Source organism: Centroberyx gerrardi, unplaced genomic scaffold, assembly GCF_048128805.1.
Source record: "Centroberyx gerrardi isolate f3 unplaced genomic scaffold, fCenGer3.hap1.cur.20231027 Scaffold_507, whole genome shotgun sequence".
NCBI classification, from domain to species: domain Eukaryota; kingdom Metazoa; phylum Chordata; class Actinopteri; order Beryciformes; family Berycidae; genus Centroberyx; species Centroberyx gerrardi.
Genome location: NW_027605328.1, coordinates 1243 through 26442, shown reverse-complemented (window position 1 = coordinate 26442; position 25200 = coordinate 1243). Strand labels below are relative to the sequence as shown.

The 25200-nt window shown below is 42.6% G+C and overlaps 4 protein-coding genes across 4 annotated transcripts; all 4 read left to right on the top strand.

The window, feature by feature from the left end:
- Nucleotides 1–177: 177 nt before the first annotated feature.
- LOC144538426 (serine/threonine-protein phosphatase PP1-beta catalytic subunit-like) lies at nt 178–2376 on the top strand. The gene is made up of 4 exons (XM_078282460.1): nt 178–238; nt 576–727; nt 1622–1756; nt 1891–2376. Exons 1-4 carry the CDS (start codon nt 190–192, stop codon nt 1993–1995), a joined length of 441 nt encoding a protein of 146 aa, XP_078138586.1. The 5' UTR covers nt 178–189; the 3' UTR covers nt 1996–2376.
- Nucleotides 2377–5767: 3391 nt separating this feature from the next.
- On the top strand, nt 5768–9125 carry LOC144538428 (glycoprotein endo-alpha-1,2-mannosidase-like). Its single transcript, XM_078282462.1, has 5 exons — nt 5768–5972; nt 6270–6900; nt 7440–7549; nt 7762–7838; nt 8069–9125. The coding sequence occupies exons 2-5, from the start codon at nt 6369–6371 to the stop codon at nt 8700–8702; spliced, it is 1353 nt and encodes a 450-aa protein (XP_078138588.1). The 5' UTR covers nt 5768–5972; nt 6270–6368; the 3' UTR covers nt 8703–9125.
- A 1503-nt stretch (nt 9126–10628) lies between these two features.
- On the top strand, nt 10629–14293 carry LOC139914027 (4-galactosyl-N-acetylglucosaminide 3-alpha-L-fucosyltransferase 9). The gene is made up of 2 exons (XM_071902209.1): nt 10629–10638; nt 13203–14293. The coding sequence occupies exon 2, from the start codon at nt 13211–13213 to the stop codon at nt 14291–14293; it is 1083 nt and encodes a 360-aa protein (XP_071758310.1). The 5' UTR covers nt 10629–10638; nt 13203–13210.
- Nucleotides 14294–21667: 7374 nt separating this feature from the next.
- LOC144538427 (four and a half LIM domains protein 2-like) lies at nt 21668–23930 on the top strand. Its single transcript, XM_078282461.1, has 6 exons — nt 21668–21751; nt 21976–22156; nt 22488–22662; nt 23042–23211; nt 23405–23591; nt 23779–23930. The coding sequence occupies exons 2-6, from the start codon at nt 21995–21997 to the stop codon at nt 23928–23930; spliced, it is 846 nt and encodes a 281-aa protein (XP_078138587.1). The 5' UTR covers nt 21668–21751; nt 21976–21994.
- The last annotated feature ends 1270 nt before the right edge of the window (nt 23931–25200 follow it).

Here is a 25200-nt window from a genome sequence, read left to right as displayed (position 1 = left end):
AGGGAACTGCAGAGATAGTTTACTGTTTGCACTCATTTCCTCATTTGTCCAAAACTTAGACTTGGACACTTTTTGATACCCCGGTTCTTAATATAGCAAAGTAATATCCATGGGACCAGCACCATCATTATTCAACCAAAAGTGACCTCTTTATTTCCTATTGCAGGGCTATCGCCTGATTTGCAGTCAATGGAACAGATCCGCAGGATCATGAGGCCAACAGATGTGCCTGATACAGGTACCATGTGTGTGTGTGTGTGTGTATGTGTGTGTGTGTGTGTGTGAGCACGCACACAGTTCTCACACTTCTTGCACATACCACTGGATTTCTCCCTGGAATCTTGTCTTTGATGGTAACGTCTTAATATTTTCCTTTGAATGAACAGACTCTCCTTGTATGAAAGACTATTACAGCAGTAGATCATCTGTGTTACATCAGCAATGAAGTCAGCTACATCTCTTGTGCATTCTTCCCTGTTGCCTGTCTTTGCTCTCCTTTCAACTCTTTTCCCGCTGTATGTGTTGCTTCTCTCCATCTTCCCTCTCCATCTGCCCCCTCCCTGTGCCTGTCTTAGGCCTGCTGTGTGACCTGCTGTGGTCGGACCCAGACAAGGATGTGCAGGGCTGGGGAGAGAACGACCGCGGTGTCTCCTTCACCTTCGGGGCCGACGTGGTCAGCAAGTTCCTCAACCGCCACGACCTGGACCTCATCTGCCGAGCCCACCAGGTAATGAGGGAGGGGAGATTGGATGGCTGGATGTTTTGTGCATGTGAAGTGTAAACACAGGAAGCACACAGCAAGGAAACTGCTATTGTGAACTGTGTTTTTGTTGGGGACGTAAAATGCATGAGCCGAGGACTTGGATGACAGCTATCACTTCCTCTTTTACACGTCTGATTTTCATTCTACAATTTTGAGATATTAAACGTAGCAGAGACACGGTGGTTGTGTTGAACACTGTTTCCACCAGGCTGTGGCTCTTTGGCATGAGTAATGACTGCGGTTGATGTGAAGATAATGGACACTTAATAGCCAACCCACATATTAACAGCCCCAGCGGAGCAGCCTAGCCGCACCTCCTTCATCTCCTGTTTCCCCTCTTCTTTTTCCCATGCATCCTTCACTCTGACATAGCGCAAACGTTGTGAACTGTCAGCTATTTAAATATTCTCGCCAGTGGATAGATTGTCAAGAAAAATGACTTGCTGAAAATAGCTGTCATCTTTCAGCATTGTTTGTCATACCCATTGAGTCATGTTATCCTCTTTGAAGTGAAATTAGCTGTGATTTTCTGGTGGAACAATTAGGCATCTGGCTATAGTCTATTAAAGAACATGCTGTGCATCACTCATAACATTTATAATATGCTATGGGAAACTCAGAGTGGAGAGAAACAATCTGTATATGCTTATTGATTCCTTGATTCCATATCTGATTATGGTGATGCAGTGTTATTGCTGTTATTTTGGTTCTGAATTGGGTGTTTGATATTGATCCAGATGTAGGAGGTTTTATAAAACTCAACCTTGATGGCAGGCTGTGTTTTGAAGCTAGCTTCAGATCTGTTTCTTGGTATCGATTGCTGTAGGTGGTGGAATAATATCTTGTGTCTTCTCACAGGTTGTGGAGGATGGATACGAGTTCTTTGCCAAACGCCAACTGGTCACACTTTTCTCTGCTCCAAACTACTGTGGGGAGTTTGACAACGCAGGCGGCATGATGAGCGTTGATGAATCCCTCATGTGCTCTTTCCAGGTACACGCGCACAGCTATACAAAAACATGGACATGTTTGCATGCAACAAACCTTTTGACATTCATGATCATACACACTCTCTCCCTCTTACACGTGCACGCCTTATCCTTTTCTCTCTCTGTGTTTGTTTAAAGATCCTAAAGCCCTCAGAGAAGAAGGCCAAGTACCAGTACGGTGGGGTAAACTCTGGTCGGCCCGTCACCCCTCCCCGCACTGCCCAAGCCCCTAAGAAGAGGTGAACACGCAGCCTCGGCTCTCCCCCTCCTCCTCCCTATCCGTCCTCAGTCTGTCCATCGCTGCAACCCCAGTAACTCCCCTGTATAGCGAAGGTACAGGGCTTATCTAATTGCCCCAATCTTTCTCCCCTTTCTTCCCCATTAACCCCCTTTCCCCCCCGACTCCACTGACAGCTCTTTTCTTAATATGTATGTGTACATAAATTTGCTGTGACCAATCGATGTATTATTTTTTTGCCTGTTTGTTGGTATTTTTGATATTATTAACAAATATTCTATTTGTGGTTTTACTTGCAATGCCATTTGAGGTTCTCTGAGGATCCACGTTGTGTAAGGAAACACCTCCTCTGTCAAGAGGGGAAAAGTGAATGAGTTAGAGGAATTCTTTTTGATTTCTCCACTGAAAACAAAATGGATATTGAACGTTGTTTTGCCTTGATCTCTCCAAAAGCAGTGAGAATCCTCCTGACGCATTTAATTTCAGCTGACTGAGACTTCCGCGGGACGCTGAACTCATAGACTCACACTTACAACAGTTCTGACATTGCTAACACTTCAAACGCATTAGTTCAGTTCAGTCATTTTATTATCCCAGATGGGAATAATAAAGCATAATAAAGCATTATAGCATGTGTGTGCGTGCACTTGCAGGTGTGTGTTTGTGCACACGCACGTTTGATATATTTAACCATTGGAAAAGTGCACCTCCCCATGTGAAGGAAAGAATGTGAACAGAGACAGGCTTGAATGGACCACACAGGCTTAATCAGATGCTGCTGGCAGTGTAGACGCACCACCCGAACACAACGCCCTGTGGGCAGCGACTCCTCCACTCCCTCATGCCTCCCCGTGCCTCGACTCCACACCCACACAACATGCCACTTCTCACATACAGGTGGCTGTGACGCTTTCCTGGGTCTGTTTATTATTCGTTCTCGTCAAGATACTTTCCCCCATAGATTCAGAATGAAAGACACTGACGGATCTATTAATTGATGTGTTTAGTCCATGCACAGGCCTTTTCCACAATTTGAGCCGGACAATTATTTATGGTCAATATTTCACCCACGGACCCGGATGGGATAAATGGAATAACTGCTAATGGGATTGTGCTTTGCTAGTCTGGACCTTTGTTTATAGAAGCCCATGAGGGTAGGAAATGCCTCACAGCATTGGCTGCAAGTTTGTAACTTGTCTAACCCTTTAAAGTGCAGTGTTAAAATGTAGAAATAATACAAATTAAAAAGCAAGCTCCACAAAAAGCTCTACAATATCTGCACCATTTAGTGCTACGAACACACAGTCAGCGATCCTTAACAAAACTGAGGAGCACAGAGAAAAGTCAAGTTTGCGCTTTTGAGGATTTTGAAGGGAAATGCCAGCCATCCCTCTTTTACATCACCCGATCTGTTCAGGTACAAAATATGGAAACTGGCAGGAGTCAGGAGTGGGTGAGGGGGCGGGCCAGATGGTTTTGGCATTACTGTGTGATAGTGATGCCACCTGGTGTATAAACATTGCCAGTACAGAAGTCCTATTTTTCAAAATTCGGAATGGACGGCCCAGGTTGAGCTTTTAATTACATTGCCGGCGCGAGATGCTGTATCATTACTATCAGGAGGTACTTCAGTTGTCTATTCTACTGACCAACGATTAGCCTGGTTGGCAATTCAGCTTCAGTCCACTGCATAAGTGATGCAGTAGACTTTTTGTGTGAAACAATTGCCTCTTTTTTTTTTTTGCTCTTTGTTGTATTCTTTCTGTTGTATTTCTATGTACTCTATTCACATTGTTTACTTTTTATTCACTTAATTTATTTCCTAATAACAAAAAAAATCTGAGGTGTTACCAAAAGCTGTTTTGCAATTTGTACAAGTTGGTTTGAAAGTCTATAAATTCAATAAAATGGATGAAACTAAAAATGTTGCTGCCTCCCTTATTGCACTGATTTGCATAAACGTATGTCTCTGTATACTGTCAAGAAATGCTGGACATTTTCAAGTTACATTTTACACCCACTTTACACTTTTCTATTGGCATGAAGCAGAAAAGTCCCACACAAGGGTGACCTCTGGTAAAACGATTGAGCAATTATACTCATGTAAAATAATGTTGGGTGAAACAATGCCTGTCCCTATACAGAAACAAACTAATGACAGAAATGACTGAAAACCAGGGGAATTTTATTTATTTTTGTGGCCCCATTTTGACCCAATGAGTCAATTCATACTAGTGGGCCTGTTCCCAGCTTCTCAGACGCCTCTTAGCCCAGTCCAAAGCTCTCTGCAGTGGGTCCTTATAGAACCAGCAGGTCGGCACCAGGAGGAAGCAGAACAAGCCCGGGTGGAAGTGAGGCAGGATCCAAACTATGATGATACACACCACTACCGTTAGGAGAACGAGGGTGTAGAAGAGGACTTGGTGTGAGTTGAACCCCTGCCTTGAGTTCTCCTGCCTGACATCAGCCTAGGAAGGGAATAAGGAGAGAGGCACAATTGGGATAAATGAGGTTATGTAGCAAAATAGTAATCATATAATGAATCTTATAATATCCAATAGCATGTCTGTCTGTCTCTCCTCACCTGCACACCCACTGAATTAGCTCTACCAGCAGTCAGGTCCTCGGAAATGTGAGAGACCCGAGGGCCGGGGAGTTTGTTTTTCTCCTTCTTCTGTTCAAAAGCTCTTTGAGGCCGTGAGGCTGTGGCCTCCATAGTGACAGTTAAAGTGAGCCTGCCCGAAGTGATAATGTTGGAATTAGAGCATCTCAACTGACTGTAAATATTCTAACATAGGCTAGTAGAAAATGTAAAGCGGCTTCACAGAAAATGATTGGTAACTAGAAATATATATTCCATCACACACAATCAGCCACCAGGCTTATAGGTGACTGAAACGATAGCTTAAATACACTTTACCCTACAGTATTAGTTTTATGTTTTCAGTCTGCATCACTTACCGCGTGGAGAAAACCGAGGGTGCAGATAACAGATACACAGTGCAAAAATCTCCTAAGACCACTGAGGATTTGTTTTGTTTTAAGACGCCATAATTACGTTATTGTGTTCTTGTACAAAGAAATCAAGTTTCAAGTTTATTTTCAATTTACATAAAAATGCATTGGAATTCTTGATCACGAGCCTCACGTCATTCAGGGAAAAAACACATAGGAGACAGCTAGGGTAAAAAGAACGAGGGCACATAAGAAGCAAGATATAGCCTATAAAACATTGTCATCAAAGTGCAATAAAAGCACAGAGACATAAGAATCAAGATAAAAGCATGATAAAACATATAAAACATGCACCAGTAGGCTAACGTTACATGCATTGTCGGCAAAGTGCAATACTCGCTGTAGCAAAGTGCAGTAGTGCTACACTACTCGCTTAAAAACCGGACAGCCTCAGGGTAAAAAAAAATAATAACTCTTTATAAGCCTATAGATCTTGCCATTCAAGTGTTTTATTGAAAATAAAAATGTCTGTTTATGCTTAAATTAATTGGTCCGCCTGTTTTGTTGTAGCTGCACCTGTCTTGTGTAATGCATCTTCCCAAGCGAAAGGGGGCGACATCTGTGATTCACGTTAAACTGCTTTGTGGCTGTTATTGACTAGTCACGGTGCGCAGTATCAAATCTCTATATACCATGGATGGGTCTTTTGAAGACGTTCATTGTATGTGGGACTGTTTGCAGATCTGTGATAAACAACTGCGCCCTGTTTTTAGCACAGCCTACAGAACATATAGTGCAGGTTGTGTCCCGTCTTCTCCATCACATGCACCGCAAATAATTTATGAAGACTGGCTCAAGCGAATAGATTAACTGTGTTAAATGTTGTTAATGATATTTCCGTGGGTCCAGTTTGAATAGAGAATCAAGCGGCTTGTTTGTCCGTCGGGTGGAAAACCGACATAACCCCTGTCCTGCTGCCGGGCGGGTGTTGACAGTCTAAAGTTCATACCAGGCTTCTTCAATGCAGGTAGAGTTGATGTAACGTTGTTATTTATTTGTTTGTCTATGCATTGGCAAAACTGTAGTATTTATGACAAAGCATAGTGAGCGTACTGTGGACTGTAGTTGGTTGTTTGTTATTGCTGGCCTCTCTGAGCTGACAGTACTTCCGCATATAGGCTGCATTCATTCGGTCTCTCTCTCTCTCTCTCTCTCTCTCTCTCTCTCTCTCTCTCTCTCTCTCTCTCTCTCTCTCTCTCTCTCTCTCTCTCTCTCCCCTAGTAATAACACTTATATTATATCCCGTATTTCCTCAAACCCCTAGGCTGAGAGAAAATATAGTGGCCAAGTTTCAATGGCACTTTCTCCAACTGTCTGCTGTCTCAACAATGGACTGTGGATATCCTGAAGCACGAGCTGAAGAATGGCAAGGCTGAGGCGCAGATCTTGCATCACATTAATTGTTTTGGTGCTGCTCGTGCTCATCGTAACAGTTGTTTTGAAGTCGTTTGCGCCAGAGGACTCTCCGTTCGGCAGCCCCGTCGGTCTCGAGCTGTTCCCAGACAACAGAGGAGGTGGAAAGAATGACATTAAAGTTCAGAAAGACAACAAAGCTGACACTAAACCAGACCAGACCAACATGGACGACTCCGCTCAGGCAGAGAAGGATGCAAAACTGGAAGCGACACTGAGGAAGTTCTCTCCTCCCAACTACAACCTCCACGCCTTCTACTACACATGGTTTGGAAACCCGCAGTTTGATGGCAAGTACATTCACTGGGACCACCCGCAGCTGCCACACTGGGACCTCAAGGTGGCCCACGGGTATCCACAGGGGAGACACAGCCCGCCTGATGACATCGGGGCCAACTTCTACCCAGCTTTAGGGGCTTACAGTTCCAGGGATCCGTCCGTTATAGAGGCTCATATGCAGCAGCTGCGCACAGCAGCCATTGGTAAGGCAGAAATTAACCCAAACTTGACTCCAGGGCTGGGCGATAATTCAATATTATCGTTTATTATCGTCTTTCAGTGGAATCGTATCGTGACGACATGATGATATTGTGATATTGTGATATCGTGATACACAATTCAGTTGTAAATGTATGTTTATAAGCAAATTATACTCGCAAATTGAGACAAAATGAGGTATGGAATAATTAAGAAATATTTGAAAATGTCAGTTTTGTTTGACATCACACTTACCATGCAGTTCAATGCAATGAATATCAATTTGATTATCATGTGATTTTACATATGTAAGCCACATTGTGATATATATTTATATCTAAAAATAATCCTTATGATTATTGTGATATTAATTTCAACCATATCACCCAGCCTTACTTTATTCCAGCGTATTCGCCATTGCATATTAGTATTACCACAATACATTTACACTTGATATTTAGACCTGGTATTTATTTCCAAACAAGTATCTGAGTGTTCTCCTATTCATGTTTGAGGCTTTTAGTTTAACTGTATTTATTCTCAGGTGTCATTGCCGTTTCCTGGTACCCTCCTGATATGAAGGATGACAATGGAGAGCCAACAGATGACATTGTGCCTTTGCTGCTGGAGGTGGCACATAAATACCACATTAAGGTCCGTATGATGATGGCAGTGAGTCTGATAGCCATTTGTTTCATAATGATCAACTGACTAAATGCTCAAAGTATCCTATCATTAAAAAAAGATTCATGATATTCTGGAAACATGAATGTAAAGCAGAAGGTTTTGTCTTGCCACTGAGCAGTCTTTTCATTATCGTAATCAGACGTCTCGTTATGTTCCCATTGTTGATGTTTTAAGTACAGGTGGCTTTTCACATTGAACCATACAAAGGAAGAGATGAGACGACTATGTTCACTAATGTCAAGTACATCATTGAAAAGTGAGTAATGCAGTGTTTCATCAGTGTTTCATTTTCTTGTGTTGTCGCTCCAATATCAAGACAATCAATATAGTATCTGTGGAGCACAAAGGCATCAATCAGTCTTGAACAATCAACCCTATTGATTCAGATCAAAAGCAGTGATGATGATGCCTCTTTCAGCCTTTTTAATTCCCGTGACGTTATTAATTCCTTTCTTTGCTTGTTTATGTGATAACTGCTCTCCTCAGATACGGAGAGCACCCTGCCTTCTTCAAGTACAGGACAAACACTGGAAAGCTTCTTCCGTTGTTCTATGTGTACGACTCGTATCTGCTGAACTCGGAGCAGTGGGCCAAACTGCTAAAACACACAGAGAGCAGCAGCATCAGGGACACCCCGTACGATGCCATCTTCATCGCCCTGCTGGTTGAGGAGAAGCACAAAAGGGATATCGTGACTGCTGGTTTTGATGGTCTCTATACTTACTTTGCCACTAATGGGTTTTCCTATGGGTCCACTCATCGCAATTGGGAGTCTATTAAAGCTTTCTGCGAGGATAACAACCTGATGTTCATTCCCAGTGTGGGCCCAGGGTATATTGACACAAGTATTCGGCCCTGGAACTTCCAAAACACTCGAAACCGCATCAACGGGAAATACTATGAGACGTCGCTGAGTGCTGCCTTACAGGCTAGGCCTGATTTCATCTCTATAACATCTTTTAATGAATGGCATGAGGGGACTCAGATCGAAATGGCAGTTCCCAAAACAAGCCAGACTGTTTATCTAGACTACTTGCCCAACAGGCCAGCAGTCTATCTGGAGATAACTCGCAAATGGGCTGCAATATTTGGTGGTGAGCGCAGGAGATGGCAAGAGTGAACTGATAAAGGACCCTAGCAAACATTTACAGATGGGTGAAAACATTTTACATGAAACGTGAATAAAGCTGTAGTCGCAGAATGCACAAGAAAGTATGCAAATGATTGTATGGGAAAAGCCAAAGGAATTGCAAAGCCTAACACAAGTGAAGTACCACATTATTTTAATTCTGGCTGTGGTGATGTCTATCTTTTTTTTAATACTTGAATGAGCTATTAATTTAATTGATGTCCTACTACTTCTTGTTTACACAGCACGATGCATTTTTTGGATCATAACATAATGAGCAGGTTTTATCACTCTTATACATAATTAATTGTCAACATCAAGCCTAAACTGTGCATGGGCATGATTTGCCTTTATGTAATTTGTGAATCCATTAAGCCACAACAATCAATAAAGTGTATCCTGTATAAGGAAAGAAACAAGTAAACAAAACAATCTTCTTCCACTCAGCCTTCTTTCAAAAGCGGACTACAAACAGTCACAACATACATCTTGATCTCTGAAAGGCATCAGCCAGCCGAGCGTCTTCAGATGAATCATTCAGCCTAAACATCATCACAGTGATGCACACAGCGCAGTGATGATGGAGAGCAGGCAGCATTTACACTCAGATTACCCACCTTTTTATTTGTGGAATAGCTCACCTACCCTTTTCTGTCCCGCCACCAAGGCACATACCATGTTGTCATGGTGACGTCTGTCTCTCTGTGTATAGACACATTGTTGTAAACACAGTAACTCAAGAACACATGATAGAAACTTCATACTTACACCACAGGTTCCCCCTATAGAGCAGATGATCTGATTACATTTGCGAGCACCTTGCTGCATAAATTTGCATATGAATGATTTTCTCGAAACTACTATAAGGTGCAGAGTTCATAATATCTCCCATGTGTTATGTGAAGACAAGTATGTTAATAGAAATATTTGCTCATCAGTGCCTTCATTTGTTTAATTAGTGGACTGATTAGCATAACTGGTTATATTTAATATATCATGGTGATTTTGGTGGGATATCAGGCAGCTCAAACGCCTCTTGTTATTTGTGGAATAGCTTGCCCACCTCTGGGATAAATCTTTTCCATGAAATTCATAGCAGCCTATACACATGACTGACATACGTTACAAGAAAACACGGTATTTTCAGAGGAGAAATCATAAATTATCTGGAAGTAATTGATTTTTGTTTTATACTGGTGGTTGTGATGCCTTACAGTCATCACCAGCTGGAGGTCATAGTTCACCCACCTTTTGATTTACCACTACATCACCAAGGCACCAGCTGTCTAAAAACCTGCCTACTGATGATATATTTGGACAAACCCAGTCGTTAGGCCAAGTGAAGGAAACAAAAAACCTTTGACACCTGCTTTCTCAACACAGAGATGATTCCCCTCATTGTTTTTCGTCTTTATTTAGATGGGAACCTGCACTTGATGATTAAAGTCTAATGTTAGATCATTAATGCATTAAAGCTGAATCTCAGCATCCCACACACTGACGCTCCACTACAGCCTGCAGCTGCATTGACGGTAAACAGAGCAAGGTAGCGCATGGGCAGCCAGTAGGGAATTATTCCACATCGCATCACATCCCTGAGCATACATGGCGTCCTCACACACCAAACGATGAATTTAGTCTGCAGGGTGAGAGGGTAGCCGCCAATTTTGCAGCCATTATTCTTTGCGTCGGTGTGCAGCAGGGAAGATTAAGCCCACATTGCTACAGTAGGTATCATTTTCGGGATCAGGACGATGGATGTGGGTTCATCCGGATCTATTTCTGCAAATACGGCGGACCGGCGCAAATATTTATTCCATACACATCCTTCATATGTTCTGTACGTTGCAAGGTGTCTTTGAAAGGGGTAAGGACCTCAGGAGGAAATGAGAAGAAAGGTCTATTTTGATTCACGCCTGTCGAGATGGTGAGTGAAATGCATGGTTATTTTCCCCTGCACCCCATGGCAGAGCGGTGGTACCTGCTTTTCAAGGCAAATCCTCGCACGCTAATTAGAAATGATCTCTACAGGGGAAAAATGTTACAATGAATTCACTGACCTGTGTTTTTTCATTTTCTTTGGGCTATTCATTTTTTTGCATAATAGAGATTTCACTGTACAGTTTTTTCCTTTGGGCATCATAAAGGTTTTTTTCCCCCCATCGTTTATTTATTAGCATTTTTTTTTTTTCAAATCGTGGATAACAGTCCTCACTGTGTTTTCATCGCAAAGACATTTTTCAGCACTGTCCACTCGGCTATTATTGATATTGTGCGCGTTTTTGGTGCGCAAAAGGCTGTTGTGTTAGGGAACACAGTCACTGTGCCCGTGCATCTCCAGTATTCTCATCAACTTCAATGCAGCACCTATCACGCCGAATGACAACCATTTTAAATAGTGCCTTGGCTAGCATCACGTTTTAAAATGACCTTCAGTGCTGAGTGGCTGAAAATTCACTCTCACCTTGGACGGGTTGCCCTTTTATAAGCCCTGCCTGCATGGCCTTCCTGGCAGAATACAGATAAACCACAGTGGAAATGTGAAATTATCTAATTTTATCTTAGCCTAGACACAAACGAGCGGTTTCCAGTCTGGCATTTGCTCCATACCTATTATTAAAACCACGTCAAGCACCACGCATCTCTGTGACTGATGCTACCAAAATCTGTGGTTGCGTTTTTTTTCCCCAGTCATTTCAAACGTAGCCCCGCTGCAGACTACTCACCCATGCGGTGCTCTTTCCGTGTCCCAAATACATCACAATGCATTTGACAAAAACCCTGGTTATGTTATTTCAACATCTGAATGAATGCTTGTACACGTGTCTCATTCTGGTCTCATTTAGGCCTACTGGTAGATACAATTCAGAGATGATTATAAGGGAAAGAGATAGAAGAAGAGCAGTGAACCACACTACACCCTCATATGATATGCTCTGACCTCAGCATGATCACCATGGAGACACTATAGCTTTACCATATGCTGCATATTTCATAAGTCTGACTTTGATCTCTGCACTACAATGCAGCCTTTCTACATCAAAATTTCGTATTCTCCATCACACCAATTGCATATGGTATATGCATGGGCCGCATCTTCTGTAAAGCAAGGAGCTTATCACTGCTTATCACTGCTGCTAACAGAAAGTGTGTTTCAGCGGTGTAAGAGGATTTGCCTACATGAAAATGTATTGATACCGTAAGCCTTTAAAAGGAGTTAGATTCATCTGGCACTGGCTCATGTGGCTTATGAACACAGATCTCTGCACCTAAGTCACAGCTGTTTGCATGGACAGAGAAGATGAAACGGGGCTGTCAGACATAAGGCCAATTGTTCTCTATAAGTCATGGCATATTGGACAGATGGCGTAAGGAGAATCAGCGGTCGAGATGGTGTTATTGATTTAAAGCTGTTTCGGTGATATATGGAATGACAAACGGCCTCTCGAGGTCTATCTCTCCACTTGGCATCTCGGTCTGCTTGTATGGCCTCTTTATGCAACATGCAGGTGTGTTTGAGCCCAAGAGAGCCGGAGAATCAGGGGGCCATTCTGCTCTCTTCAGCCTTAAGATGGCAGCATTCTCTTACTATATGTGTTTGTCAAAAAATAATAGTAACTGACATCTTACATCCATGCTTAACTGGCAATTTTGGGATAATTTTTGTGTCTTTATTGTACATCTCAGCTAAAGATTTCCTTCTGGAGATATATATTAAAGCGATACACTATCAGAGTATTGAATGAGGTTTTTCTCCACATCGCCTGTAATATCTATACACAAGCGCTGCATTTGTGTCCTGTGGACTTAGTTGTATGATGGTGATGGTTTGCCAAATTTTCCCACTTTCTACCGTAATTGATTCTCTTTCTCTCTCTCTTCTAATGTAAAGGAGGCATCCTTGAGAAGAGCCATATGTTCAAGATCAGACACACTTCATTAGACGATTAAGGATCCTTACTGTTCTGCTTAAGAGCAAAGTGGCATCTCTCATAAGAGCTGTGACCTGCAATGTTTTTCTATGAACGCTGAATCACTGAGAAGAGTGATCCCACTGTCGACCCAATGTAGGACCGGCTCCCTCCGAATCCCACAACCTCTACTCTTGCTTGGATTTCAGCACGCAGTCAAATCCACCAGGTCTGTATTATTATTATTATGTGCACGAGGATGAGAGCATATTTTTTCCTTTATTAGTATCAATCCAGTGAAAGTGGTGGGTGCCTTTTTCACAGCAGTGTATGAATTCCTAGATTATAACAAGAGCAGAGCACATCATGTTCATAATGCAGAGGATCCACTGCACACAAGCACAAACTCTATTTACTCACAGTGCGAAATACGGTCTGACTCCATGATCCGGTGTAATAAAAAAAATGAAACACACGGTGCTAATGTGTGAGACCATGATGTGATTTGGTAATTATTCTGCATGTCATCTCCTGTAGATCTGATCTCACTCCTGATTTGATTCTCTTTCATCATTTGCAGGACAGAGTATGCCATCTGCACCTTTCCACAGAATTCTACGACCCCTTCTGCTCGGCACTTTTATACTGGGATGCTTTGTGACTCTGTTTTTGATGTATTTTAAACCATCCACCAGCTGGCTATCAGGTCCTGTAGAGTCAACAGCGTCCACAGACCGGGTCAAGAACCTCTTCTCCTCCAAGAGCGATAAAAACCTGACCACTGTGCTGGTCTGGCTCTGGCCCTTCGGACAAACCTATGACCTGAGCGTGTGCAGCTCTCTCTTCAACATCGAGGGCTGCTTCATCACAGCGGACAGGAACCTCTACAACAAGTCCGATGGGGTCGTCATCCACCACAGAGACATCTGCACCGACCTGTCCAACCTGCCCCCGCTCCAGCGCCCGTCCTTCCAGAAGTGGATATGGATGAACTTGGAGTCGCCGTCCCACTCCTCCCAGCTCCCCGGCATCGAGAACATGTTCAATCTGACTCTCAATTACCGTCAGGATGCTGACATTGAAGTGCCTTATGGGTCCATCGTAGCAGCGGAGGGCGAGGAGGACTTTGTTCCGCCCAGCAAAAGCAAGCTGATCTGTTGGATCGTGAGCAACTGGAACCCGGACCACGTGCGGGTGAAATACTACAATGAGCTGTACAAACACATTGAGGTTCACGCGTACGGACAAGCCTTCGGGGAGTACATCTCTGACCAAGACTACTTCCCCACCATCGCCAGCTGCAAGTTCTACCTGGCGTTTGAGAACTCCATTCACAAGGACTACATTACTGAAAAACTGTATAACCCGCTCTCTGTGGGGACAGTGCCAGTGGTTCTTGGCCCAAACAGGCAGAACTACGAGAACTTTGTCCAGGGAGACGCATTCATCCACGTGGACGACTTCACCTCGCCGAAGGAGCTGGCCGACTACCTGCTGCTCTTGGACAAAAACGAGGAATTGTACCTCAGGTACTTTGAGTGGCGGCGGCACTTTAAAGTCAAGAAGGCCTATTTCTGGGCAGAGCACACATGCCTGGCTTGTGATTACCTGCGTAGGCACAAGGAGTACAAGGCGTTCAATAACCTTGACAAATGGTACTGGGGTGGATAGTGCTTTGAAGGGCTATGCAGTGCTTGTTTTGTTGTTGAAGGCAGTGCTTTAAGATTTTTGTCCTTCATTCAACGTGAAGGTTCGTCACTGTTCTGTACAGTGCTCCTGAATGATGTTTTTCTATTGGTTCAGTGGCCCAAATGAGACATCCATTTTGTCTTTTTTGTTTTTTTGCAAGCCAGTTTTCCTAAGCCTTACTTTGCCTTTTGCTTATTGTTATTCATTTATGATTTGTATTTATTTTTTATCAACTCCAAATGCACTACATTTTTGTTACGTCATTTCAAATCATGTTTTGCACTTCATCTCTAACATGACCACATTTGCTGCTATTTATTACTTTTTTTTTCTATTATTAGTATGCATGCTTGACTGGATGTATGTACCTGTACAGCAGGTGACATTCATAATGCATCTTTTTTTTTCTTCTAAACATCACACATTTATGTCATTTTTCTGAAGTGGACACACAGTGGACATTAAAACAGTGTTGGTTGAAGAAGAGAATGACATAATAATTGTTTCAATGAAAATATTTATGTAATATTTATTCAAGTGAGGCATTATATGATAAAAACAATCTCATCTGTGATAGTGATGCAGTCACCTATGCAGTGTTTACTGAACTCAAATGTGAAAGTAGTTCAATTGTGTCATCTACTATAAAATGTACATATTGTGTATTTTTGGAATTATCAAGTTGTCTTTTTTTTCCCATATTTTTTGTAAGTTTGAATTTGCACTGCAAATCCAACTGTTACTTATCTTTACATATGTACAGTAAGGCGGACAGGCATCATATTATCTGGTTGTAGAAGGCGCAGGGTAAACACTATTCTAGAAGTCTCCGACTCCAGATGTGACTCTGCTTTGTGAGAGAAAGGTTATGGTTTTAGTCATGTTGGGCATTATTACATGTAATGTGTTGCAGTTCAGTTGGATTCCATGTGGATGATGAAAGTACAGTGCAGTACCAATGTTCTGCAATATGAAACTCCCCCACACCTCATTATGTTGTACTCTGATTCGATCTATAAAAGTCTCATAGGTTCTATAATGAATACAGCGATGATAAGAGCACAAGTCGAACATACATGATAACGAATCCTTTGATTATAGGGATTTCTGTGTGTACTGTACTCCCATCCCACGATACAATCTTAAATATTTATATTCATATTTTCAACCATTTCAAGCAAATGTTATCATATGGGTGAAATGAGTGTGAACTGAGAAGAAATAAGACAGGCTGAGATCTGCCCACATATTTGAGAACTGTTAAGAAAATGTGTAAGATGTGAAAATTGGCATTAACGATTATTATGAGATTATCCATATTTCAGTCCTTGAATCATCACACCGCAGTGTTGTTTGGGGAGGTACAGGCTGTATGTGAAAGATATATTCATGGGTTTTTGTTTACGTTCTGGATTTATGTTTACAGTTGTGTGGCTTCTCAGCCAACCTACACCACGCAAGATCACACTGTAAAAGGATTGTTCATTGTATGCAGATATCACATCACCTTTAATGTTGTTAGAACAGCTTATCCACTGAACAATGCATCTTAACAGCACTCAGCAGCTATTGACATGATGGTTGAATCTTACAGCAAGTACTGTGCAAAACCATGTCAACATTTTATGCAAGATGAGCCAGTGGCTCCTTGGTCAAAGTACTCAAACATTTTTCAGGTTATTATCATTTTGATATTTCTTCACTGTCAAAGGGACCACTGATGTAAATTAGGATGAATTCAATTATTTTTCTTATGGAATATGGCTATGGTTCCAACAACCATAATGAATCCTGTATATAAGACTTCATCATCTGAAACAAACTAGCCCACTAACATGGATCATTCCTGTGTGTATCATCAGATTGAGGGAACTCCCTGAGCGTTTGCATCTATGGGACAAAAAACAATGTGTTGTATATATTTTTAATGTTAAAATCTCTTTCTAACATGCAAGTGTTGTCAGGCAGTGAATGTGATTTCACTGTACCTTTGTTGAGTAATGTTGGTGCTTCAAAAGGCTGTGAATGAAGGCGATAGAAGAGAGACACTTTAACAGGAGAGCCACTGTCGAAGACAATGGTTTCAGTGTTGTGAGGTGGACGTTTTCCTCAAGTGAGGCAATTTTACGCAGAAGAATACAGACAGTTTTTTGGATTAGGCGGTAATCCTGTTGGCATGACCTAATTGCAGAAGTCTTGCCGAAATGCAGCAGAGATATAGCACTTTTATTCATGTGGAAATGTGTGACTCACTGTGCTGGTGGCTGTCTCAGATGGAGCTATTGTGAGTTCATAAACTGTCATCCAAGACCTAGGCTGTCCCAGAGAATAACTATGAAACTGCCAGCTACGGTTTCATATTGTACAGTCCAATCTCATGTATGAAAAACAAAGGTTTCCTGTTCAATGTGGTTGGTGACTTTAAGGAACAAAAGATTTGTTTTCGTGTTGTCTAAACTCTCTTTCTCTCTCATTCTCTCTCTCTCTCTCTCTCTCTCTCTCTCTCTTTCTCTCTCTGTCTTCTTTTTTTTGCACAAAAACAAACATGACAAGCTCTCACTCCTCTGTCCCTCTGTCTGTGAGTGTGTTACAGTAACAGAGAGTGAATCAGGATGTCTCTGGATACTGTTTGACCTGGCACTAACATTTGCTAGTGTCCTTAAAAAACACTGTACCGAGTGGATTGAAATCTTCATGTGTGGTTGAACATGAAAATTTCTCAAGCAATGCTCATTTTCTGCCAGTTCACTGAACCAGTCGGTGAATCAATCAGTACAAGTTTTTTGCCAAATCATTGTATTTTGCCAAATGTTGTGTTTAACTGTAGATGTCTGATAGTGTCAAAGAAAATAAAGATATGGACAAATGAGCAAATATGATTGAAGCACACAACATTCTTTCATAATGTAAAGCGATGTCTGTTAATTTGGTTCATTTCACATCCTTATTGATTTCTGCCAACATGATAACAATAAAAAACAGACTTAATTTCTCATTAGCTTCAAATTTGGAAACATTTCCAATATTTTACAGGGATCTTAAAGCCTGGGATGTTCAGGTTACACATAGTGCGTTGGTCCTGACAGATTTTAGCTAATGTCACCTATTATAGTGTTCTGACATCTATAGCAGATGTAATTTCCCCTCTTGTTGCCCACTCTGTTCTACAGTGCCATGCAATGCAGAGAGAGGTATAAATAGGGGTCCAAAAGCCCTGATAAGTGATTGATGAGAGCGAGGAGAGTGTGTTGTGGTTGGTTACGCCTCGATCCTCTAGCTGTTGTTAGTTACACCATATCCTCACTAGCACTCTGGTATTTGCAGCCATCTCCTTCACCGCACAGAGTTGACACAGGTCAGGCCAGGCCGGAGTGTGTGATAAGTGTGTGTCGCCGGGAACAGCGGTGTAAATAATCCATCGATGTCAGTTGGGGATTAATGTGAAAGTTCAGGCGACGTGCTCAAAACTCGGAGGAGGAGTTCACTGTCCTCAGCTATAGATTTGATATTTGCCTGGTTAAATAATGCAATGAATGAATTCTGTTGCTTAATTCACTACACGAATATCACTCTAGGTTCCTTGGACACATTTATTGACTATAACTGTTTTTTACCTTATTGTATCTACACATAATTCACAGAGAACACTAAATGTGAGCAGCAGCACTGTAATTTTCTCAACATAGATTGTGCAAATATTTCATAAAACATCCTCTCTCCATTTAAATTCTGCCCCCTCGACCCTGGCAGACAATACATCAGAGAATGAGCCATCATCCAGATGAAATTCCTACCATACCGGCCGCTGCTGGAGCACGATGGGGGCCGTTGCTTTTGGGATGCATCCGAGAATCTGGAATCTTTTCACAGTGAACTTCAGCTTGTTTACTTGTGCTGCAATATCTGTGTAACGGGAAGTGTTTTAGCACAAGGCACTGGAGAGTGAAGCTATTATTCCTGGGAAAGTATCTGCGCTGTCGCCACAGCTGAGGCTCAAAGCTAGAGAAAAAGGCATTGTTGGAAAAGGCACTCAGGCTCTTCTTTGGGTTGTGAAACTGTCTGAGGCTCACCAAAGATTGTGCTTTCTTCTACCAGGTGGGTTTGCATTTCCATATCTTCTTTTCAAATGTTGTCTAGGTTTTGCAGGCTGTGAATAATTGATTCTAATAGGAATACATTTCTGATTAAGATTAGATTTGGAATATGCTGCTGATGGCAAATCTGCGCTCCCACACGCTGCTGTCATCAAAAGGTGATCACCAGCTTTGTCTACACTCGGCTCATCCGAATACCACGAAATCTGTTAAAGGAGGAGAGTGTGAGGAATTGATGCGAGCATTTTAATGGGTTCTGCATTCCAAGGAGTAGACAACTTTCTCTCCTCTTTAGCAGTGGAGATCATATGTCTGGCTCTCTGACAGGTCTCATCACCCACTCATACCATGACTCACTTGGTGAGAATTGGGGGTTGTGGGTGGGGGTGGCAGCATTACCCAGGCACTCAGTTCCTCCCTGAAGGGGTGTAAGGTTTTGCGAGATCATAGACTTAGTGATTGTACCTCCTTGTCCCCCGGCAACCCCCTATGTGGCTATCCTGTTCTGTCTGAACGCTTTGCTGAAAGCAAGCTCTCCATATTGGAGAAGAGTTTAGAGGCCTGCTCAAAGGGACAGGTCTGTGTGAGTCCTCTCATTAACTACTAGAGCAGCCCCTCGTCTCAACCTAATGGATCCCACTTATCCTGTCATCACCATGCCAACCAGCTGTCAACTCTGGTGCGGCGAGGCCTTTGTGCTTCAGAGGGAAGCGACTGTGTAGCGTTGATCCTTCTCAGTCTACAACGAGTCGCCACCTCAAAGGAGCCACCAAAGTAAATGTATCTGTTCTTCTCTGAGATCATTTGATTAAAGAAAAAAAACAGCCACTGACACCTTGTTGTAAAGAATGAATGCATTAAGATAAGAGGACACCCGAGTCCAGGTCAGATAAAGGCCTATTTATTGGGGCTAGGCGGGCGGCATACGAAATCTGTTGGCAGCTGCCCACTAGTTGACTTCAGGGGATTAAGCAGGCAAAGGAATATGCAAGATCAGCAAGCTTTTTGCTCTGCAGAGCTGGCACAGTCTGGTGCCCATCTAGAAGTTCATAATCTAAGAGACAAAGACCGCCAGTGGCCCTGCTATCTATCAGATACTGTACACGTTAGACTAGAGAGGTTATTGTAAATTCACAAACACACACGCACAAATGCATACACACACAGATTAATACTCAAAAATATATAATTACAATAATCCCTGCTTTAAAATCCAGTGAATAACATTGCCAGTAGCAACACGCTATCCTTGAATATTAACATACAAGTTGTTTTTCATGACTTTCATATTGTGTCTTTTTGTTTGCTGGTGAATATAGGTCACCTCCACATTGGCTTGGTGTCACATGATAGACATTCAGTGCAGCACCCACCATTGCAACAAAGATCAGAAGCTTTTGAGAGGCAATGGCTATAATTTTCCCATGCAATTGGGTCCGGGTTTATTTCAGGTCTGGCTTTTTGATTTGCAGCTGCTGATCTGGACACCGACAGTGACCGATACAATGTTGCTGTAACTTAATCCAGTGCGGTGGATAACTCTGTGTAATCCAATGGATCCACCTACTTACCGAGAAGTAAATAGCACCTCAAGGATAGCATGGTTGCACATCAAAATTGTTTTCCAAAACTTTTCCTGCACCTAAATTCCTGACCTGATATGGTTATTTTGAGCCAAAAGCCTTACATAACGCGCAGCAATGGGTTCACATGAAAGCAGTTTGCAGTTCAAAAATAACACAGCCTTGCATTATCCCTCAGAGGTTTGTAGATGCCACCTCCATACACAGAACAGACCCGAGATCCAACATTATGAGCCAATACAGAGGTGGAGATTAACTTGAAATAATTACATTGTAATTATAAGAGTGTAGTTTCTTTACATGTAAGAGAACTGAACTGGATCCAGAGAAAAAAACAGTAGGGAAATGAGTCTATCTAGCCAGAGTTGCATTCCTTTCAGCCTCATCCCAGTCCCTGACCTTCCTGTGTGTGTGTATGGAGGATTAGGCCTCTGTGGTGGGCTGGTGGTCCTCCCAGGCTATTTTTATAAAGATGTCCGCCTCCTGATCCTTTTGAAAAGCGATACGACCACATGCTCCAAGATTCAAATGTAATTAGTTGGCAGTCAGTCAAACATGATCAAAAACTGGGATTTTTAACCAGGTGGTACATTTGGGCTGTGCTGGTTTGTGCTGTGTGGGCCTGTACTGTCTCAAATATGCATTTTTGACAACTACTACTGTATATTAATTTACTTTCCTTGGTTTAGTTGATTGAGCCAAACATTAACAAACAAACAAACAAAACAAAAAAACACTTTTTAATGTAATACTCAAGGCACAGCACCCTAGCTAGTGAGATGTCTTCCCATTTGGAGAGCCAGAGCCCATTAAACACAACAACATAAACAGAGAATGTGATTTTTAATCAAGATGGAAGAGTATTACTATCAACAAAATAGTCACACTCAAACTGTCATCTCCACCCCCCACCCCCATATCTAAGAATTTGCCGTGGGTGGATTGAACATCCACAGCTTCCCCCATCTGAAGTGCTGCCAATACACTCTCAATAGCCACTGAGTGGTCCTGGCAATATAGTTCAGTACCTGGCAACCACAAAGCTATTGGCGCCTTCCTCCCGTAAACCATCTGCAACTGCTTGCATGGTGCAGGCATGGACCAGGGCCACAAGTGTCACGACAGCCAAATGGCTATCTATCTACTGTACTGTGGTGCCAATGGCCAAACTGGATATTAGTGTGTAAATGATGACAGATGTAACAGTTTTAGGATCAAAAGTATTCTTTTGCTGATGTGGATTTCTGTGAAATTGATGGAAAGCAAAGATTTGGGCTTGATGTCATAGCATGAATTACATAGTTTCATCTCTCCCACCAGCAGTATTTGAATATCTTCCATTCACACGTTTTTCCTCAATTCAGACTCAGAGTTTATGTAAATATATCAAGATTTTTAAATGGATTAAAAAACATGCTCTTTCTACAGTGTCAGTGTATGGTGCATACATTCCTTTGTTCATAAACATGCATTTTTCATCGCTTTTCTGCATTTCTCTGATAAAGCAACAATGATTAAATCAATTCACGGGCCTGGTGCTGTGTGCACCACCAGCTCCCTTAAAAGGTGCAGAATGGTGCAGTGGAGCATGTCCATTCTCCCCAGAGATTACTGCTAATAAGAGGGCCAGTATTTATAGATGAGCCCCCCCAGTGTATACCCCTAATCCTGCCTTACCCCTTTTCATCCCTGCCCCATCCCTGTGCCTGGACCGCTCTCTGCAGCCCCCAGCTCAGCCTCATCCTCGCCCCAGATCAACTGAGGTAGAGACTTCTTAGTTTCTTTAATAGAACTTTGCTTTTTTTTCACATGCTTTTGAAAGGAGGGGAAAAATGCTTGGCCTCTTGGTTGATGAGAAGGGGATGAGATTGCTTGGACTCTGATTGCAGGAAAGAGGGCCTATTACAGGACTTTTTTTTTCCATTTCTCCTATTCTTCTTCATTGTGCAATTTTCCTCCTCCTCCTCTTCCTCTCTTTGACCTGCAGCTAAGAAAAGCGAGCGACGATGTCCACCAGCGAGCGTTTCGACTGCCATTACTGCAAAGACTCCCTCCTGGGGAAGAAGTACATAATGAAAGAGGACACGCAGTACTGCACTAAGTGCTATGAGAACCTGTTCGCTAACTGCTGTGAGGGCTGCTCTTTACCAATTGGCTGTAACTGCAAGGTAAGGGAGTGCCAGTGCTGACCTGAGAATAACGGTTTTGACGTCAGCAATGTATGAAAGAAGACACAAGATAAGTGCTAAAATACCTTAAAGTACCGGTTACAGCTTTATGTCTATGATGGCCTAAAGTGCTCATGCCCTAAAACAGGCGAGAAACATTTTAAACCACCTTTTTCTTTAAGGTTAATGTAGACCTTACCACACGCACCAACCCATTACCCCCACTGGAATTACTTATCCTGCCATGTTCCTAACCATGCCAGCTTTAAATCAAACCTTTCGCCTTACATCCGCTGACAAGTGCAGTAAATAATGTCTTCAACATTGATAGGACCTGTCCTATAAGGATCGCCACTGGCATGAGCAATGCTTCAAGTGTGCCAAGTGCAGCCGCTCTCTGGTGGAAAAGGCCTTTGCTGCCAAGGATGAGCTGCTGCTCTGCACAGAGTGCTACTCCCATGAGCACTCCTCCAAGTGTACCACCTGCAAGAAAACCGTCATGCCAGGTACGGTTGGCATGACGACGGCGATGACGACAATGATGATGATGATGACAGTAATGATTATGCCCAACTGCTCCAGCAGTCAAAATAAACAAAAAATGATATGATATTATGGCGATGATTATCACATGTGCAGAAAAGAAGCTTAACACTTAACACCAGACATGAAATGCAATTTTTCTCTTCCCTATCTTTCGAGGTGGCCTCATATCAGCTCTTTATTCATAGCAATGCTTCAATTACTTCAGCATTGGCCCACGCTAGATTATGAGGATTGCGTTGTCCTCCCCTACAGATAGAGGTGGTCTATTTTGGGCAGGAATGTGTTTCTGTCATAGAGGTACCATATGCTGACTAAGCTGCTCCTCATCCCCTGTGCCAGGTTCCCGCAAAATGGAATACAAGGGGAACAGCTGGCATGAGACCTGCTTCCTGTGCCACCGCTGCCAGCAGCCAATAGGAACCAAGTCCTTCATCCCCAAAGACACCGGCTACTTCTGTGTGCCCTGCTTTGAGAAGCAGTTTGCCTACCAGTGCTGTGCTTGTAAGAAGGTAAGGTTACAGCTAAATGTTTTATACTTATTGACTGCTGCAATAAATCTACCTGACTCTGTGACATTTTTATGTTACTCACACTGTTGCTGAATAGTAAGAAGATGAATAGCAAGAGGAGTGTCAGCGTGTGCCAGTTTGTGGTTGTGTGTGTGTTTTTTTTTACTCTAGCCTGTGTTTGTGTTGCCTCTAGGCCATCACAACAGGTGGAGTGACCTACCAAGACAAGCCCTGGCACCGTGACTGCTTCCTGTGCATCGGCTGTAAGAAGCAGCTGTCAGGTCAACGCTTCACCTCCAGAGAGAACTACCCCTACTGCCTCGAATGCTTCAGCAACCTGTATGCAAAGAAGTGTGTGGGCTGCACCAAGCCCATCACCAGTGAGTCACAGGCTGCGCTAATGTTTTCATTCATTTTGACTCCTCTCATGCTTGGATCAGCTTGGATTTGGAGCCTCTATTTTCATGTGTGGGAACTGTCGGGCCATACGAGGTGAAGATCCTCAATTAACCTGCCTCTTCTGTGTGTGTGTGTGTGTCTGTGTGGATCTCTATTTGATGCGTACAGGTCTGGCCGGGGCCAAGTACATCTCTTTTGAGGAGCGCCAGTGGCACAGCGAGTGTTTTACCTGCACCCAGTGCTCCGTGTCTCTGGTGGGACGCGGCTTCCTCACCCAGCGTGACAACATCTTGTGCACCGACTGCGGCCGGGAGAAGTGACCTTTCCACCAGGGGTCACAGCCTTATACGATAACAACAGAGCTCAAATTCTAATGATATACAGTAGATACTGAGGATGCATGAATATTTCTTCTTGCTCTTAAATTAGGCACATCAGCAGGCTGGCTGATGCATATACAAATTCTGAATGGTGTTGGTCTTGTGAATGATTAACACACACACACACACACACACACACACACACACAGAGAGACACACGCACACAGAGACACACACACACCACCACACAAACTGTGGTGGTTAAACATTATGTATCTTTAAATTATGCAGGAAGCCATATGTGCCAGTGTCAATAACTGTTCCGTATGAACGAGAAATCCATGGTGTCAAAACACTTTATGTGGATTTTTACAACATGATTTTTTTTTTCTCACACACTTTAACTTGTAACAAGGACAAAATGATGTTGAAAACTAATGCTTCCCTCTGATGCAGGTCTGAATTTCAATTCCTCTTATCTGTAACTATGATATAGATAAAGTTGTTTCCACTGTATTCATATATGAGAGTACATCCGTTGCACTTAAGATAAGGAATCTGTTCAGAGGATGCATAGAATTTAAATGGTGTACGATTGATGTATGCTTCACTCTCAGAATATCATTATATGCTATACGGACTGTTTCTGTGATACTTTGCTTCCATAATAAACTATGGGTATCATGCTGAACTGGGTTTGAATAGTGCAATATTGGAGGCCTGCTCTTGCTGGTTCTGAAATGTCTTTAGTGAAGAAATTTTGCTCCAATGATGCCATCCAGAGGAGAAGTCTATACATGTCGGTTTATATGAATTCCTTAGCAGGGACAGTAGACACGAAGTTCAGTGTAACAAGTACAGGCATAATGGTAGGTTTGAAATGCTGATCTTCTTTCTCACTTCCTTTTTTATGGCCGTACTGTCCCTTCTCAGTTACCATTTAGACAATGATTACTGTAAAACCTCTGTCCTCTGGCGTGTGTGTCGCTTCTTGACCTCTTCACTCCCAGCTGGTTCATATTGTAAACAAAGGGAGGATGACCATATATGGTTTGGTCAACAGATCACTTGTTCTTCTACTTGTAAATTATCCACTGACCAAAGCCTCCACTTTGGTCCATGCAGAAGCCAAGAACACAAGTCACCGTGACCTCTGCGGGCACCTCGAAATATCCTCCTTCACCATACCCATTGTTATGATACTTGTAAAACAGTTTCTTTGGTCAAACTGTTGGATGAATTGTGTAATTGTCCTCGCATGCCAGGATGA

Bases quoted from the DNA above. Each gene is read 5' to 3' on its own strand.
- LOC144538428 (XM_078282462.1), top strand. From the start codon at position 6,369: ATGGCAAGGCTGAGGCGCAGATCTTGCATCACATTAATTGTTTTGGTG. The intron at 6,901-7,439 runs GTAAGGCAGAAA...ATTTATTCTCAG, and splicing joins GCTGCGCACAGCAGCCATTG to GTGTCATTGCCGTTTCCTGG. The intron at 7,839-8,068 runs GTGAGTAATGCA...TGCTCTCCTCAG, and splicing joins GTCAAGTACATCATTGAAAA to ATACGGAGAGCACCCTGCCT.
- LOC139914027 (XM_071902209.1), top strand. From the start codon at position 13,211: ATGCCATCTGCACCTTTCCACAGAATTCTACGACCCCTTCTGCTCGGC.
- LOC144538426 (XM_078282460.1), top strand. From the start codon at position 190: ATGGAACAGATCCGCAGGATCATGAGGCCAACAGATGTGCCTGATACA. The intron at 728-1,621 runs GTAATGAGGGAG...GTCTTCTCACAG, and splicing joins TCATCTGCCGAGCCCACCAG to GTTGTGGAGGATGGATACGA. The intron at 1,757-1,890 runs GTACACGCGCAC...GTTTGTTTAAAG, and splicing joins CCCTCATGTGCTCTTTCCAG to ATCCTAAAGCCCTCAGAGAA.
- LOC144538427 (XM_078282461.1), top strand. From the start codon at position 21,995: ATGTCCACCAGCGAGCGTTTCGACTGCCATTACTGCAAAGACTCCCTC. The intron at 23,212-23,404 runs GTAAGGTTACAG...TGTTGCCTCTAG, and splicing joins AGTGCTGTGCTTGTAAGAAG to GCCATCACAACAGGTGGAGT. The intron at 23,592-23,778 runs GTGAGTCACAGG...TGATGCGTACAG, and splicing joins CTGCACCAAGCCCATCACCA to GTCTGGCCGGGGCCAAGTAC.